General features: G+C 43.4%; 1 protein-coding gene across 1 annotated transcript in view; it reads right to left on the bottom strand.

Annotated features, from left to right (window-relative positions):
- The window catches only part of LOC106610673 (leucine zipper protein 1), a 98,750-nt gene that overhangs the window by 23,529 nt on the left and 56,818 nt on the right, over positions 1 to 18,403 (bottom strand). The window contains exon 3 of the mRNA XM_014210121.3: positions 2,696 to 5,964. Coding sequence (XP_014065596.3) covers positions 2,696 to 5,722 — 3,027 coding nt within the window. The 5' untranslated portion in view covers positions 5,723 to 5,964. The remainder of the gene's footprint in view (positions 1 to 2,695; positions 5,965 to 18,403) is intronic.

Raw genomic sequence — 18,403 nt, 5'->3', positions numbered from 1 at the left:
TCAATTGGGTTGAGATCGGGGGATCGTGGAGGCCAGGTCATCTGATGCATCACTCAATCACTCTCCTTCTTGGTAAAATAGCCCTTACACTAAGCCCAAACCAGATGGGATGGCGTATCGCTGCAGAATGCTGTGGTAGCAATGCTGGTTAAGTGTGCATTGCATTCTAAATAAAATCAGACAGTGTCACCAGCAAAGCACCCCCACACCATAACACCTCCTCCCTATTTTACGGTGGGAAATACACATGCGGAGATCATCCGTTCACCTACTCTGCACCTCACAAAGACATGGCGGGTGGAACCAAAAATCACACATTTGGACACCATACCAAAGGACAAAGTTTCACCGGTCTAATGTCCTTTGCTCGTGTTTCTTGGCCCAAGCAAGTCTCTTCTTCTTATTGGTGTCCTTTAGTTGTGGTTTCTTTGCAGCAATTCAATCATGAAGGCGTGATCCACACAGTCTCCTCTGAACAGTTGATGTTGAGATGTGTCTGTTACTTGAACTCTGAAGCATTTATTTGGGCTGCAATTTCTGAGGCTGGTAACTCTAATGACCTTATCCTCTGCAGCAGAGGTAACTCTGGGTCTTCCATTCCTGTGGTGGTCCTCATGAGAGCCAATTTCATCATAGCGCTTGATGGTTTTTGCGACTGCACTCAAGTTATTTCGTATTGACTGACCTTCATGTCTTAAAGTAATGATGGGCTGTCGTTTCTCTTTGCTTATTTGAGCTGTGATTGTCATAATATGGACTTGGTCTTTTACCAAATAGAGCCACCTTCTGTATACCACCCCTACCTTGTCACAACACAACTGATTGGCTCAAATGTATTAAGGAAAGAAATTCCACAAATTAACTTTAAGAAGGCACACCTCTTAATTGAAATGTATTCCAGGTGACTACCTCATGGAGCTGGTTGAGAGAATGGCAAGAGTGAGCAAAGCTGTTATCAAGGGAAAGGGTGGCTATTTGAAGAAGCTCAAATGTAAAATATATTTTGATTTGTTTAACACTTTTTTGGTTACTACATGATTCCATATGTGTTATTTCATAGTTTTGATGTCTTCATTATTATTCTACAATGTAGAAAAGAGTAAAAAGTAAAAGATAAACCCTTGAATGAGTAGGTGTTCTAAAACTTTTGACCGATAGTGTATATATATTATTCGATTAGGGAAATCATTTCAAATGCCCATCCATCCCTATTATGAGGTTATTTTCTGCTTATGGATCCTTATTTGATGGCAAACCCACCAGTGCTGTGCATGGCCAAAGAGCTCTATTTTCATGTTATCTAACCATAGCACTGGGTCCAATCCAAGTGCCACTGGCATTTCACAAACTCCAGGCGTTAACATTTGTTGTATTATATGAAAATGGCAGGATAGTCGAAAACAGCCGCCGATTTTAATTGGCTCACCTCTCAGTTCATCACCATCAGGCTCAACCCCTTAGAACTTCCCCCTACATTGTGGACTTCAAAGCACAAGCAAGCAAAGCAGCGAAAGTGACTTAAAAAAGGAAGTGAGTTTGGAAAATCTGAAAGTACGCATCTTAGAAATAGTTTTCACAAATAAACTTTATATGCCTGAACTCCGAATCAATTTGGCTTCGCAAAAATAATATGGTTAGGGTGATTGGCGATTTTTGCAATCTAATACAACTGTCACAGGCTCGCTCCTACAGAGTTTCCACAGCTTTCCACAGATTCCAGAGGCAAGAAGTAAAAAAATGAAGAACAAAACGCTTTTTGGTCTTAATTTAAGGTTAGGCATAAGGTGTGGTTAGGTTTAAATTCAGATTTTAAGAAGAGATATTGTAGAAATACACACGGTTTATGACTTTGTGGATGTGTTAACTAGTGACCACCCTCTCCCGCCTTGATTTAGAGCCACGCCTGATTTGTTTGATTCACTCAGAATTTGAATTGATTAGCATGTCACTCAGTAAATCCCCACCCCTAATTTCCAAATAGTCCCAAACTGTTACTAGGCTCTATGCACCTGCAATTCAATCCCGGGGACGAGGTTAAGATCCCTCCCAACGTGTTCTCCAATCTCATAAAACATTTTAGAAAAAAGCTCAGTGCCTTTACCTCGCAATGTGAAGTATTGAAAGGTATTGAAAACAGGGGTGCCACATTTTTTTGGGGAAAAAATGCATTACTTGTAAAACAAAACCTTTTTCTGAGCAATTGAATTATTTCACTATTCGAATATAATTTAGAAAACATTTTGAGCATATAAATATAGCTCAGTATTTGTAATATTTACTTTATACTGAGCACCACTTCAAGGACATTTTTATCATATTAATAGAGCCAAATACAGTATCCCTGTACATTTCCTTGCCAAGAATCAATGACCAGATATGCAACAGGCTTAAGAACTATTGTAAGCAGATGGTATAAGAACAGTAGCTTCTGTTGATTTTGAAGGAAGTCTTTTTTCCATTCTTCAAAAGACAAAATATCCTGAGTATGTATTATTTGCCAAATGCTGGCAACAATCTGCTGTTCACCTTTTAGTCTGAAATTAAACAAATGGTGTTTTGTTTGAGTCAGATTAGTGAAGTGACAGAAATCTAAAAACACTGAGCAGAATTATTTCCTCATGTTTGATACTAAATTGTGGGGCCTCCACAAGGTCTGCTACTTTTCAAAGACAGTTTGTACAGAAGTTAAACTCACCATGGGTTGTGTCTGCCGGGGCGTGAGCTCCTGAGAACTGACAGGCTCGTGGGGGATACTCCTCTGCATAACTTCCTCAGAGGGTGACAGAGAGCTCTTGCTCCGGCACACCGGCTCTGCAATGTCCCTGGTGGTCACCACACTGTTCTTAATCCTGCGCATGTACAGCTCTGCTGGCGACGGCTTGGCTGCCCGTGATGTAGAGGCCCCTGTGGCATTAACCTTCTCCTCCTTGTCCAGGACAGTTGTGGCGCGGTACGCCCTCCACGTGGTGGCCGACTCTACCTCATCCTCAGAGCCCACCCCGTCCAGCCTGGCTCCCTGGCCAGGCTCGTCCACGGATGCCGCCCCCCTGTTCCTCCAGGTGCTCCGCACAGTCAGGTTTCTCATCTCGGGGAGACCGTCGTCCTGGGAGGTGTGGTGGCCGTGGTGTTGGCTCCTCCAGCTGGTGACGGTGGTAGTGCTGCTACTGCTGCTCTCAAAACCTGACTCAGTGTCGTTGTTGAAGTCTGAGATGGTCTCCGGTGACTGGAGGCTGAAGCTGCTTCGGGAGCGTAGGTGCGTCTCCGCACGGGCCATCCCTAAAACCCCTGGTTGATCTGTTTCGTCCGGGCCATCCATGGATGGCCGGAGGGTGATCTTACTCTTGGGAATGGAGATCTCATAGGGGATGGAGATGCTCCCCCTGTGCTCACTGGGCCCGATGACAATGTTGCTAGTGGACGTGTGGCGTTCCTTGACTGGTGGCTCGCTGGATACACTGCTGCTGCGGCTGCTGGTCCTGGAAGAGCTGGGATCGTTGGGGTAGATAGTGATGCTGCTGGTCATCTTGTTGGTGGTCAGGACGGGTTTTGTGGAGATTTTGGGCTTGCCATTGGAGGTCAAGAACTCTGCCCCGACTCCGGATATCATAACTTCCTTCCTATCAATCTCCACAATGGCCGGCTTGATGACTGCCTTTGACCTCAGGGCCTCTCGTGGGCTGCAGACCCTGCGGACCTCTATCCCTGCTGGGGTGTGAGTGGGCTCCAGAGATCCTCCTTCTGCCATCAACAGCCTGTTCTGCTCCTCGTCAATTGAGCTCCTGGTGGAGGAACCCTCTGACTGGGAGTCTTGTAGGCGAGAGTATCTAGAGTACTTCGGAGGGTTGGAGGTTCTGCTACTCAGTGCTGCCACCTCGGACACAGGCTCTGAAGGCCTGGACCCAGTGGATTCAGTCTCAGAGGCTGAAGAGTGACCCTCAGAGCCATGATCACTGACCAGCGGGGACACATGGGACTTGTAGGCAGTGTACGACCCATTGGCCTGTGAGAGGTCTGACACTGGAGGAGCCTCTTGAACCAGGTCCACAGACACCAGATCAGACGCAGAAGCATCCTTTTCAGGAGGGGAGACTGTGTTGCTCTTGCTTGAGCTTTCAGGCACCACAACAGAATTGTTTGACTCACTGTCACAACCAACATTCAATCTAGAAAACTTATCCACTTGGCTCTTTTTGCTTTCACTCTCACTTGGTTTCTGAGATGTCTTCCATGGCTTCTGGTCATTAGCTGCTGGAGGGTAGCGATTAAGAACCGAAACCTTCTTGCTGTCACTCAAAGACGTGCTAACAGGAGTATGGGCTCCTCCCCTTGTTGTTTTGTCCTCCACCCTTCTCCCTATTTCTTTCACTACATTGTCAGAGGCAGTTAAGGCTCCAGTCTTTGGTGTCCTCCTGCTCTTGTGTAAAGGACTGAGTGCCCTCCTGACAGACTTCGGAGAACTTTCCTCAGAGTTGCTCAGCTCTTTGCTCCTCAGCTTGGTCTCCCTCTTGTGCTGCGGGGACAGCTCTCGTCTCTTGTACTTGGGGGCGGCTGGCTCTGCAGCTGCAGCACTCCTGTACTTAGGCTTGTCCTGCCTGAACCCACCCCGGACATTGATCTCTTCATTCTCTGCCTTGCCATTCTCAAGGACCTTTGCTGGACTGCTAAGCCCTCCATTGCCATGACTGCTGCCACTGCACAGCTGCATTCTAAGCTGCTCCACCTGATCGTTGAGGGCTCGGCTGCGGGACCTCTCCTGTTGGAACTTCTCCTGCAGCTCTCCGTTCTTTGACTCTGTGTTCTTGAGATCCTCCTCCACCAGTTCCAGTTGCTTCAGCCGGTTCTTCAGCCTCTCAACTTCCTGGGTGAGTTCCTTGACTTTGTTGTCTTCCTGGCCATCAAGGCTGTTCTTCTCGTTTTCTGACTTATTCCTTAGCCCAACGTCGCCACCCAGTTTCAGGTAGTCCACGCTCTTCTTGCGCCCCAGCTTGCTAGTCAGGCCAGATGAGAGGTCATCTTCAATGCGGAGGTCCCTCAAGTCTGTGCGGCCGGGATCTGCTCGGCCGATCCTGTTCTGACAATCCAGCTTTTCTGTCAGTTTTAGTATAAGCTTCTCATCCTCCCTTTGCTTCTCCAGGAGCCTATTCCTCTCACTCACAAAAGTCTGAGTGAGACCCTTGAGCTGCTCCAGCTCCCCTGCCAGGAACTTCTCAGCCCGGTCCAGCCTTACCTCTGATGCATCCACTTCCATCACACGGGCCTTGAGGGACTCAAGCTCAGAGGAGAGCTTCCAGGTCAGGTTCTTCTCTTCGTTGAGATTGAGGCACAGCTGGCTACAGTCTGACTTGCTCTTGCCGAAGGCCTCTTCCAACTTCTCCAGCTCAGCCATCCTCCTCTGCAGGCGCTCAATCTCAGACTTTAGGTCCTTGGTCAAGCTCTCTTCCTCCTCCAGTTTCTCCCTCACTGTGCGGCAGAGATCCTCCGCCTTGCACACCTCCTCATCTTTGCCTTCAATCCTCAGCAGCCGCTTGCGCAGCGCCTCTACATCGCCCAGCATGGAGGAGTTGCTGCCCTCTGCCTGGATGATCTTGTCCTGCAGATCCAGCAGCTCATCTTCAGACTTCTGGAGCTTGTTGGTGGCCTCCTCAAGCTCATCCAGCCGTCGTCCCAGGCTTTGCAGCTTGTGCCGCAGGTGGCGACTCGTTATGTCTTTGTTTTCAGACATCACAGATATTATTGCTGTTGTCTTCTATATGGAAAGGGGAAATTATTTTACTGCTTTTTGGGAGGTCCACATTTGTGTGGCAGTCCTTCTTCTCTGGTTAAAATGATGAGTCACAAGTCCGTAATGTTGAGTTGTGTCGAGTCCCTTTCTCCTCTCCACACAATGTCTTCTCCCTTTTTCTTTGGTTGGTTCTTATTCCTTCAACTCCCCTCAGCTTAATGGTCAACATGGGTGTCTATCACCTGAAAGAAAAAAATAACAGAGTTACAACAAAATTAGAAATGATTACTGATTGACCTCAATGTCAAAGTGATTCTGAGGATCAGCAAACCTTTCAGTAACTTGAGAACACATATGAACCGAGAAGATGGTGAAAGAGTGTAGTCCAGAGGAGAGTGAGAGATGGTTTGACTGTACTTGATTGCAATGTAGCAGACCTGCACACTCCGCATATGATTTTACAGTTCCGCCTGATTACTGCAACACAAACCATGAGAAGAGCTGGGCCGGCCCAAACACACCCAGTAATGCAAAGGGCTGGGGCAAATGGGTGGGAAAAAGAGGACCAGCGTAATTCAGCACGTACACACATACACAAGTGCTCATACATAGTAAATGCACACAGTAACCTAGACAGATGATTAAGAAGATCACTACAACCAAAATGACATGCTATGACTGCAATTCTACGAAGATACATTTTACCTTGCCTAGTCGTATGGCCACTGGAGACTGGAGGGTAGCATTCAAAAGAACGCTACTCCCCCCTTCTTGCTTCCTGCAGCCTCTGCCAATGTCCCAGCATTGATTTCTCTGCCGTTTTGCTGACAGCAGTATATCAAAACGACAAGCTTCCACTCACATGGCTGTCACCATGGCAACATGCATAGGGCATTGCTACACACCACTCATGATCAGGACAATGGAGAGATACACTGAGTGTACAAAACATTAGGAACATGCTCTTCCATGACAGATTGACCAGGTAAAAACTGTGATCCCTTATTGATGACACCTGTTAAATCCACTTCAATAAGTGTAGATGAAGGGGAGGAGGGGATTTGTAAGCCTTGAGACATGAGTTGTGTACGTGTGCCATTCAGAGAGTGAATGGGCAAGACAACATATTTAAGTGCCTTTGAACAGGGTACGGTTGTAGGTGCCAGGCACTCTGGTTTGAGTGTGTTAAAAGCATTGCAGCTACTGGGTTTTTCATGCTCAACAGTTTTGCGTGTGTATCAATAATGGTCCACCACCCAAAGGACATTCAGCCAACTAGACAACAGTGGGAAGCATTGGAGTCAACATGGGCCAGCATAATTAGAACGCTTTCGTCACCTTGTAGAGTCCCTGCCCTGACGAATTGAACTGTTCTGAGGGCAAAAGGGGGTGCAACTCAATATTAGGAAGGTGTTCCTAATGTTTTATGCACTCAGTGTATACAGTGCCTTTCAGAAAGTATTCAGACCTAGGGTTGTGCCGGTCATGAAATTTGGTCAGCCAGTGATAATAATAACTTCCGGTCTCACAGTAATTTACCATGAATTAACAAACACATTTAGCATCTCCTGGCTATCACACACAGCCTGATGCCGACCTTTGGAACATTACATTTTAAAAAGTCGAATAAATCCATGTAATATAGCCTACACCAGTGTTCGTCAACTAGGTTTGGCCTCTGGCCCAACAATTTTCTGAGCTAATAGTCAGCGGGCCAGAACATAATTAGTATATAATATTACCACAATTAATTGTCCTACACTTCAAATTGAACAACATTTAACACATCTGATTAGTACATAATACATTCAGTGACAATAACATAATCATTTCGATCTGATAAAGCTCATAAAAATCACCATGTCTCTATTCAATTATTATTTTTGTCTATTTCCAAGTGCGTTGATTGGTGGGGAAAAACAGGTCTACGTAGACACCTGTAGGCTACACTACTTTTTCTAACGTCAACATTCTTTCAGAACAATTAGCTGGATAGCAAGAGAATATGTCGCTCTCAAAAAGTATCAAAAGAAAGGTGGAAAATGAAAATGGAAGTTTCAGGGAAGAACGTACAGAGAGATACGCATTCATCTTACCATATTTTTCCAATGCCAAGCAATTGTGTCTTATTTGCAATGATAATGTTGCTGTTAGCAAATTATTAAATCTCAGACGTCATTCTGAGTCTAAGCATGGAATTTCAAAGTGGCCTTCCCGTCTCAGAGAGAGGCCCAACAAAGGAACATTGAAGCCTTAACTGCTACACACACACACACCTTTTTTGGCTGAATATTCTGTCACTTAAACAGGTTAAATATGTAGTTGCAAGGAAGAGGGAAAACTGTTGTGGACATGGTGGAAAAACTCGAGGCCTTACTAGGAAGCTTGAGTCATTCGATCAGACTTGTCATCTGGAAGGCTACTGCATCTGGCCTGACTTCAGAACACTGAAGAAACGACAGGCAGAGGGTCCAGGCCGCAGCATTGTCACGGAGGTGGAAGATTTTCATCAACCAGCTGACAACTTCTCCACCAGATTTGAAGACTACATCATGCCAAAAGATAGTGTTTGTACGTGATCCTCTCAGTCCGCCCAGGAGGAGAATTCTCCTCCCTTGCGAAGAAAACCATACCCTCGCTGGATGAGGCCGCAATTCAAACTGAAATGACTTGATTCCAGACATCGAGCCAAATCAGGGATGCGCTCAGGAGTGCCGAGTGCTTGTGTGCGTTTTGGGTGGCATGCTTAGAGGAATACAGCATAATAAAGAAACGTGCATTTTATGTGCTAACAATGTTTGGATCGACTTACACCTGCGAGTCCTCATTTTCCTCTATGAACACAATATAGACTCACGACAGGAACCGGCTTTCACATAAGTCAATCGAGGTCAAAATCACATCCATCTTACCCGACATCCACAAGATCGTGTCCGAGGGGAAATGCAACTTTTCCCATTGAGTAAGTAACTTAGCAGCCTATATGACTATTTAGTAAATACTAACATTATTGTGAAAGGTTATCCAGGAATATTTAGATCTCAAGCTGACAGTATTTTCGTTTTATTATGTATGCTACAGTTTTGGCCAGTTACAAATTTTAAGTAGGCCTAATAAAAATGTAAAAAGCCCACTTCTATTAGACCATATCTTTTTGTGAAAGATTCTGTTAAGCCTCAAAGTCTAAGCCTACCTCAGCCAGTTAAGTTATTTTATATAGGCATAAGCCCTCTTGTTGTTTGTAAAGTCAAATTACAATGAAGATTGTTGAAATGAATTGCTCGACTGGTGTAGTTTTTCTCCATATGTTGCTGTGCAACACTTACATAACAAGTTAGCTATATTTTCAGCACCAGGCGCTGTTCACCTATTGATTGCGCTGCGGTTGCAGCTTTACGTTTCAGCAGCACCACAAAATGTTCCGCTGCCTGCTTTATTAGTTTACTCCTGCATTCTCTCTCCTCATGAAGTAAGTTAAAATGTAACTTTTGCATTGTTTGGGTAGGGTGACTTCCTTCTTGGGACAATGCATTTGGGCCGAAAAAAAATATATTCATAATTAATTTGGGGGGCTTTCGGGGGCCAAATAATATTTCTGGCCTACACCATCACAATAAATCCATTAGTTATTTTAGACCGGTCTAAGGAAACATGATATGAAGAAAATGTAACCTATCTCAGAAGAACAGAATAGCATACTCAGTTGTCCTTATGTTAGGCCCGGATCTGGCTATGCCATATGGCTGTGGGCTACACTAGTTCATTTAGCAGACAATACTGGCTTAGAATTCCGTGGCATTATTTTATAGTATGAAGAACATAATTGAACATAGCTCAATAAAATATAAAGGATATTTTCTCCAAATGATTTGAGTGAGTGCGCACATGCGGCTATTCTATGTTGAGCGGTTAACAAAGAAACAAGTACTCCTATACGCTTAATTTAGTTACAGTGCATTCAGAAATTATTCAGACCCCTTGACTTATTCCACAATGTTACAGCCTTATTCTAAAATTGATTAAATCGTTTTTTTCATCATCAATCTACACACAATACCCCATAATGACAAAGCAAAAACAGGTTAAGAATTTTTTGAAAATGTCTTTTAAAAAACACAGATATATCACATTTACATAAGCATTCAGACCCTTTATTCAGTAATTAGTTGAAGCACCTTTGGCAGCGATTACAGTCTCGGGTCTTCTTGGGTATGACGCTACAAGCTTGGCACGCCTGTATTTGGGGAGTTTCTCCCATTCTTATCTGCAGATCCTCTCAAGCTCTGTCAGGTTGGATGGGGAGCGTCACTGCACAGCTATTTTCAGGTGTCCCCAGAGATGTTCGATCGGGTTCAAGTCCGGGCTCTGGCTGGGCCACTCAAGGACATTCAGAGACTTATCTGGAAGCCTCTACTGCGTTGTCTTGGCTGTGTGCTAGGTTTGTTGTCCTGTTGGAAGGTGAACATTTGTCCTAGTCTGAGGTTCCAAGTGTTCTGGAACAGGTTTTCATCAAGGATCTCTTTGTACTTTGCTCTGTTCATCTTTCCCTCGATACTGACTAGTCTCCCAGTCCCTGCCGCTGAAAAACATCCCCACAGCATGATGCTGCCACCACCAAGCTTCACTATAGGGATGGTGCCAGGTTTCCTCCAGACATGACAGTTGGCATTCAGGCCAAATAGTTAAATCATGGTTTCATCAGACCAGAGAATGTTTCTCATGGTCAGAGTCCTTTAGGTGCCTTTTGGCAAACTCCAAGCAGGCTGTCAAGTGCCTTTTACTGAAGAGTGGCTTCCGTCTGGCCACTCTACCATAAAGGCCTGATTGGTGGAGTGCTGCAGAGATGGTTGTCCCTCTGGAGCTCTGTCAGAGTGACCATTGGGTTCTTGGTCACCTCCCTGGCCACCTTCCTGACATGCACTATCAACTGTGGGACCTTATATAGACAGGTGTTTGCCTTTCCAAATCATGTTCAATCAATTGAATTTACCACAAATGGACTCCAATCAAGTTGTACAAACATCAAGGATGATCAATGGAAACAGGATGCACCTGAGCGCAATTTTGAGTCTCATAACAGGTATCCGTTTATTTTTTTTTAATTTGACATTTTGGTGTTTATAAACGGCTGTTTATGGGGTATTGTGTGTAGATTGATGAGGGTAAAAAAATATTCAATCAATTATAGATTAAGGCTGTAATGTAACAAAATGTGGAAAAAGAGAAGGGGTCTGAATACTTTCCAAATGCACTGCATGTAACTTTAGTTGTGATACAAAGGTTGAGCTATACGTTTTGCTTTTTAATACATTCTAAGGCTGCATGATGTGACTAATGATGATTTTTTTAAAGTTTTATGAAAATGCATGAGCTCTGCTTTGTTTTTGTTGTGCAGGCTGTACACAATTCATCAGTCTCTCATTCACAATTTGACATGCACTTAATAATGCCTCAAATTTCCTGGGTGCATTCCCCTTGGGTGGCCGTAATGCACCCAAAAAAAAAAAATCCATGCCTTTTTACAGCCAGTGCTCGTTGTACCCTTGGTCTGAATATAATAATTAGAATTCCCTTCTCCCGGTTGCGTGTCAAAGCACCTCTCACTCACACGGCTCTCAATCACATGATCGGGTCTTTCTCACAGGCTACAAGTGAAGACAGACACATCGGGAATGCAACTGCGCACGTCCTTATCCAATTCCGAGGCATGTATTGAAGATTTTGGGAGAACTGTCCACATTTACTTTGTCAGCCAAGAACATGAGTAGGGCTAACGAACAGCAAAAGCACTAGCCTGTCTATCTACTATCCCCCATAGAACAAACATTGAGCTATTCTATTCTGAACAATAAATAAATATTCCAAAACATAGTCTGGGACAGTTGTGGGAGGCAATAGACCACAAATTAATACAACCACTAGCATAAAAAAAAAAACAGTTTTAAGCAATGAGCCTGACGCAACAGATCAGAATGTTTATTGTAAAGTTGCATTTTGGTGAGAATTATCTTCCGCAAACTGGAAACTCACACGCTGCGCATGTATGCCACTTTGGCTCTACACCCGTTGTAAAGCGGATTAATGTGCTTAATTAAGAATTCATTTGGCCACTTTAGTTGTGATACAAACCTTATCAAAATGCATAGGCCTATGGGCTAGGCTACATGAGGTGTGGAACTATGATTTGAAAATGTTGCAAAAAAAAGCAGTGCCCGTTTCTTTCCTTAAGCTGGGCATCATTCACAAGTGATATAGCTAATATTGTCACCCATCAGACCACTCCTGATTTAATCTTGTCTTTACGCTAAATAATGAATGTGTGTCATTTGTTTTGATTTAGAATGGACCATTAGCATGCACCTTTCTCAAAACAGGGGCAGGGGAAAAAAATAGAAGTCATCTATGCCCTTAAATAGCGAATGGAGGACGCTTTTCCCCGTGGTTTATTTTCATGCCAGTTATACTCCTGTTTTAAAGAGAAGCAATGTGCTTAATATTAGGAAAGTTGAGAAATAAATAGTAGGCCTAGCCTATAGAAAGCTGATGGGATCCTATTTTTAAAGAGGCCCTCAAAACTATTTTCTCACGTAATTGCATAGCCTATAGAAAAGGTGCGCAACATGAACTCATGGGCTCTCATGAAGTGTTTGATTAGATTTTTGATTACTTTTGCATTGATGTCAGAATGGTTAGAGGGACAATAGAGTGAGGAGTACCAGGCAGTTAGCAAGTTTGGTAGGTTACTAATGACCATCAGCCGCATCATAGCTTGGTGAAGCCTAATTACCGTGACTAAACGATCAAGTGGAATTTGACTGTTGTCATGACTAGTGACTGCACACCCCTTGACCGTTTCCACATTTTGTTGTGTTAGACAGAATTTTCAATTGAGATTTTGTGTCACTGGCCTAAAGCTGAAATATCTGAAGTCAATAAGTATTCAACCAATTTGTTATGGCAAGCTTAAATAAGTTCCGGAGTAAAAATGTGCATATTAAGTCACATAAGTTGCATGGACTCTGTGTGCAATAATAGTGTTTAACAGGGCCTAAAATGTACTTTTTGCCCCACCAGCCAATCCATTTTTTCACCAGCCAAAATATTTGTACGCCATAATTACATTTTTTTTTTAAATGATGACCATGCTTTGTAATGTTTCTAAAACAAGAAATGTATTTGTAAGAATTAAATGTGGTAGATTACTCAATTTCATTTCAGACCCGAGTCTTAACCAAAATATCAGAGACAGAACTTTCAGCTGCCCTTTAAGGGTGGGAGGTTACCGTGGTAATGGAGCCACTTCAGCCATGTCACTGTCTGTGAGATTTGGGATGTGACTAGTAGTAGACAGCGTCTATTCGTTATCAGTTGATGCAGCAGATTAAAACTAACATTGAAAAACAACAGAGCCCCTGGCTATCCGTAAATGAAGAAAATGGTGCAGTCTGGTTTGCTTAATATTATTTATATTTTTACTTTGATAGTTAAGTATATTTTAGCAATTATATTTACTTCTGATACTGGGTGACTCACTTTTACTTCAGTCATTTTCTATTAAGGTATCTTTACTTTTACTCAACTATGACAATTGGATACTTTTCCCACCACTGCTTTTGACTCACAAATGCGAATGTAATGCTTGCACTGTAGAGCCCTGCAAATAGACCACCTGCCAATGTGGCTGGTGAAGTAGACATTTTTACCCACCAATGGCTAAATCTACCCGGATTTTGCAGGTGTTCATTTTATCCCCTGGTGTTTAACATAATTTTGAATGACTACCTCATCTCTGTACCCCACACATACAATTATCTAAGTTCCCTCAGTTGAGTAGTGAATTTCAAACACAAAGACCAGGGAGGTTTTCCAATGCCTCGCAAAGATGGGCACCTATTGGTAGATTGGTTTATTTTTTATTTTTACCAGACATTGAATATCACTTTGAGCATGATGGCAAATGTTGCAAAGCAATACACCTTTTGTCCTGAATACAAAGTGTTATGTTTGGGGCAAATCCAATATATTACTGAGTACCACACCCCATATTTTCAAGCAAACTGGTGGCTGCATCATGTTATGGGTATGCTTGGACTGGTGAGTTTTTCCAGTATAAAAAAAGAAATAGAGCTAAGCACAGGCAAAATCCTAGAGGAAAACCTCGTTCAGTCCGCTTTCCATCAGACACTGGGAGATGAATTCACCTTTCAGCAGGACAATAGCCTAAAACACAAGACCAAATCTACACTGGAGTTGCTTACCAAGAAGACAGTTAATGTTCCTGAGTGGCCGAGTGACAGTTCTGACTTAAATCTACTTGAACATCTATGGCAAGACCGGAAAATGGTTGTCTAGCAATGATCAACAACGAATTTGAACGAGCTTGCAGAATTTTGTAAAAAATAAATTGGCAAATGTTGCATAATCCAGGTGTTGAAAGCTCTTAGAGACTTACCCAGTAAGACTCACCGCAGTAATGACTGCCAAAGGTGATTCTAACATGTACTGACTAAATACTTATGTAATCAAGAGCAAGTTTTATTTTTCATATACAGTACCAGTCAAAAGTTTGGACACCTACTCATTCCAGGGATTTTCTTTATTTTTGTATTATTTTCTACATTGCAGAATAATAGTGACGACATCAAAACTATGAAATAACACATGTAGTAAGCAAAAAAATGTAAGATTCTTCAAAGTAGCCACCCATTGCCTTGATGACAGCTTTGCACACTCTTGGCATGCTGTCAACCAGCTTCATGAGGTAGTCACCTGGAATGCATTTCAATTAACAGGTGTGCCTTGATAAAAGTTAATTTGTAGAATTTCTTTCCTTCTTATTGCATTTGAGCCACTTAGTGGTGTTGTGACAAGGTAGGGTATACAGAAGACAGCCATATTTGGTAAAAGACCAAGTCCAAGAAGATTTCAAATAAGCAAAGAGAAATGACAGTCCATTACTTTAAAGCCATGAAGGTCAGTCAATCTGGAAAATTTCAAGAACTTACAAAGTTTCTTCAAGTGCAGTTGCAAAAACCATCAAGGGCTACAGAGAAATTGGCTCTCATGAGGACCGCCAAAGGAAAGGAAGACCCAGAGTTAACTCTACTGCAGAGGACAAGTTCATTAGAGTTATCAACCTCAGAAAACAGGCAATTAACTGCACCTCAGATTGAAGCCCAAATAAATGCTTCAGAGTTCAAGTAACAGACAACTCAACATCAACTGTTCAGAGGAGACTGCGTGAATCAGGCCTTCAAGGTTGATTCCAACCGCCGTGTCTTTGTGCGATGCAGAGTAGGTGAACAGATGATCTCCGCATGTGTGGATCCCACTGTGAAGCATGGAGGAGGTGGTGTAATGGTGCTATGCTGGTGACACTGTCTGTGATTTATTTAGAATTCAAGGCACTCTTAACCAGCATGGCTACCACAGCATTCTGCAATGACACGCCATCCCATCTGGTTTGCGCTTAGTGGTACATAATTTGTTTTGCATCATGACAATGACCCAACACACTCCCAGGCTGTGTAAGTGCTATTTGACCAAGTAGGAGAGTGATGGAGTGCTGCATCAGATGACCTGGCCTCCACAATCACCCGACCTCAACCCAATTGAGATGGTTTGGGATGAGTTGAACTGCAGAGTGAAGGCAAAGCAGCCAATAAGTGCTTAGCATATGTGGGAACTCCTTCAAGACTGTTGGAAAAGTATTCCAGGTGACTACCTCATGAAGCTGGTTGAGAGGATGCCAAGAGTGTGCAACACTTTTCTGGTTACAACATGATTCCATGTGTTATTTCATTGTTTTGATGTCTTCACTATTATTCTACAATGTAGAAAATAGTTTTAAAAAATTAAGAAAAACCCTTGAATGAGTAGGTGTGTCCAAACCTTTGACTGATACTGTGTGTGTATTTTTTATTATTATTTTAACAAATGTTTAAATTCTTCTACTATCACAGTATTTTTTGTAGACCGTTGATAGAAAATAATTAAATCCATTTTAATCCCACTTTGTAACAACAAAATGTGGAAAAAGTCAAGGGGTGTGAATACTTCCTGAAGGCACTGTACAAGCTTTACTACTGCACGTCATGAATGCCGGGTGGGAAAAGGCAGTTCATATTTCAGTCAGACCAGGAATATCAGCAGGCTTTTGTATTGCATGTTAAAACTCAACCTCAACCTATTACCACAACCCTGTTTTTATGAAATAATCCACGTGACACCTATACAAAGCTACTAAACAGGTATCTGGCCTCTCTGATGATGAGAACATGGGACATTAACACAGAGTCTCAGCCTGTCAGCACGTTTCCTATGAAATCGTTGGTGCTTTCCTCTCATGCATGATTCAGGTCCTGGTCTACAACAATCTCCACCCTCCCCCCAACCTTGCCTTCTTTCCCCCCTCCTCCACATTCAATAATCATCCCTTCAGAAAAGCACAGCAGTTTCTAGCAGTGAGAAAGCCAGGAGAAGGAAAGGGGCTGAACTTGGCAGTACAGAAAAATTAATACTAAAGGGATTGATTTTCTGAATCACCAACGTCAAATGACCAACAAACTAGGCATCAAAGTATAATACTCCTAAATCTTGTGTCTGTGTGTATGAGTAACACACTTAAGCCTACTTGAATCCTTCCATCTGTCTTTTGAATGTTGGTCTATTGTATTCCAATGGGTAAAACTGTTAAACTGTTATTAGGGCCTGTTTCAACAGAGCCCATTTCTTTTTTGAATCTCATTTCATTTTGTGTATTGCCCCAACCACTCTGCCCACAATTCATTAAAATGCCTTGTTCAACATGAATCAAGTGAATTTCCAGGGAGCGTAAATATGGCAGTGATTATTTCATAAAACATCACATTTTAAAATCAAAGCGTTTCGCTAAAGCAGTTGAATTATTCTCCTCTTTCATGAGGTCTGGTGGTTTTGTAATCTTTTAGGGATTGTTGGGAGTCTATTATTTTCAATTGAAAATAATGCAGAATGTATTTGCCGTGGTTCCCAGAACTGCCTGTCCAGTCGTAGGCCAAAACACCTTTCAAAATACTGTTTCGTGTAACATCACTCAGATGTTGCCTGTTAAGTCTGGTATTCACGTATGCCATTCCCTCTTGAGTGTGTCTCATAAAGTCAAGTCTCTTGGGTCAGAACAGCTGAAAGTGCTCTGATCTCGGGCCAGGCCTGGTCCAAATGGCCCCAGTGGGCTGGACTCCCGTCTTGGCAGTCGCCCCCATATCGCTGTGCCAGGTCGCTCCCAGCCTCCCCACTCTCAGACACGCACGCCAACCGCGCCAGCTAAACGCTTTTAAGAACCAGCAGTGCGTGCAAAGCGACTCTGGCAAGGCAGCATCTGCCAAGGCAATCAACATACCTGCGCTTATCGGAGCTATGGCCTCATTAGCTGCATTCATGCCAGCCTAACGGAGGGGCAAAGGAATGAGAGTCTGGCTCACAACGTGAAGCGACAAGACTGCACACTTGGGTGCCCACGAGGAACGAGAGGAGCTACACCCTTTCATTTTTTGGCTTCTCTAGACGCCCAACCTGCCACACCGTGCCGAACGCCAAACATTTTGAATGATTAGGCGATGTGGTCACAAGATTTGTTTTCATTATTATCGAACAATGGCAAAGGTGTGGAGTTGATTGGGCAAGAACAGGTTTGGAAGCAGTCGGGGGTGGGACGAAGGGGGTGCTACTGAGGCAATTACAACGGCGACTAAATAGAACACGCTGTTTCATTCCTGAGAGAACATTGCTTTGTTCGTTAATTATGAAAAACTTGAAGGGGGAAGCTACAAATGCCCCTGTTTTCCTGAGCACATTCCTCACAACTAGGTCTGTTCATAACCAGCCATAACACCGCAGTTAGAAAAACAAGAGACTGAGGGATGGACAGAAGGAGAATACTTGCCATTGCCTCGGAGCTATTGATCGACAGACGTTGGTTTAACCGAGATCCCATCATCTGAAGTCATTCTTACTTCTTAAAAACATGTCCAGACCTTGTGTTGCCTCTGTACTGTACTCAACAACAAGGGAAATATTTAAAATAGAACGCCTGAACTTTCAGGCTCCCTCATTTCCTGCAACCCCCTTTTTTTACTCTAATTAATGTAATTGAGATAAGGGGGAAGGAGGCACTGAGCAACTGCCAAAAGGAAGAGAAAAAGAGCATTCTGGGTCAAATGAAATACAAGCCTTGAAATGCCCTGGTTGAAAGGGTCCAGGTCAGAGGGATAGAGGGTTATATGAGGTGGGACTCAGTAAGGATCGGTACCTACAGAGTGGCAGAGGACAAGATTCACTGCAAACTTGACAAGGAAGAGGCAGCCGAGAGGTGAAGACAAGCCGGAGAGGACAAAAGCGAGGGAACAGGACAAAAAGATAAAAAAAGAAGTGGAAAATAGAAAACACACCCAAAAAATTATGGAGGTGCAAGAGAGCGTCACAAAGACAAGGAAAAGGACAGAGAGAAAGTGAGGAGTAGAAAGAGAGAAAAGAGTGAGAGAGGGCCCAGATCGTGTACTGGTGCCAACAACACCAAAGCGTTTTGGAAGTGAAAGCGCTCCCAGCCACTGGAGAAGCGAAGTGAGCCGCTGTTCTGTGCTGCACCAAGGTTACAATCATGCACCATATCATTAGGGCCTTAGCCACTCTCTTCCTGCCTGC

Source organism: Salmo salar, chromosome 09 (assembly GCF_965601325.2).
Source record: "Salmo salar chromosome 09, fSalSal1, whole genome shotgun sequence".
NCBI classification, from domain to species: domain Eukaryota; kingdom Metazoa; phylum Chordata; class Actinopteri; order Salmoniformes; family Salmonidae; genus Salmo; species Salmo salar.
This window is presented reverse-complemented; position numbering and strand designations above follow the sequence as displayed.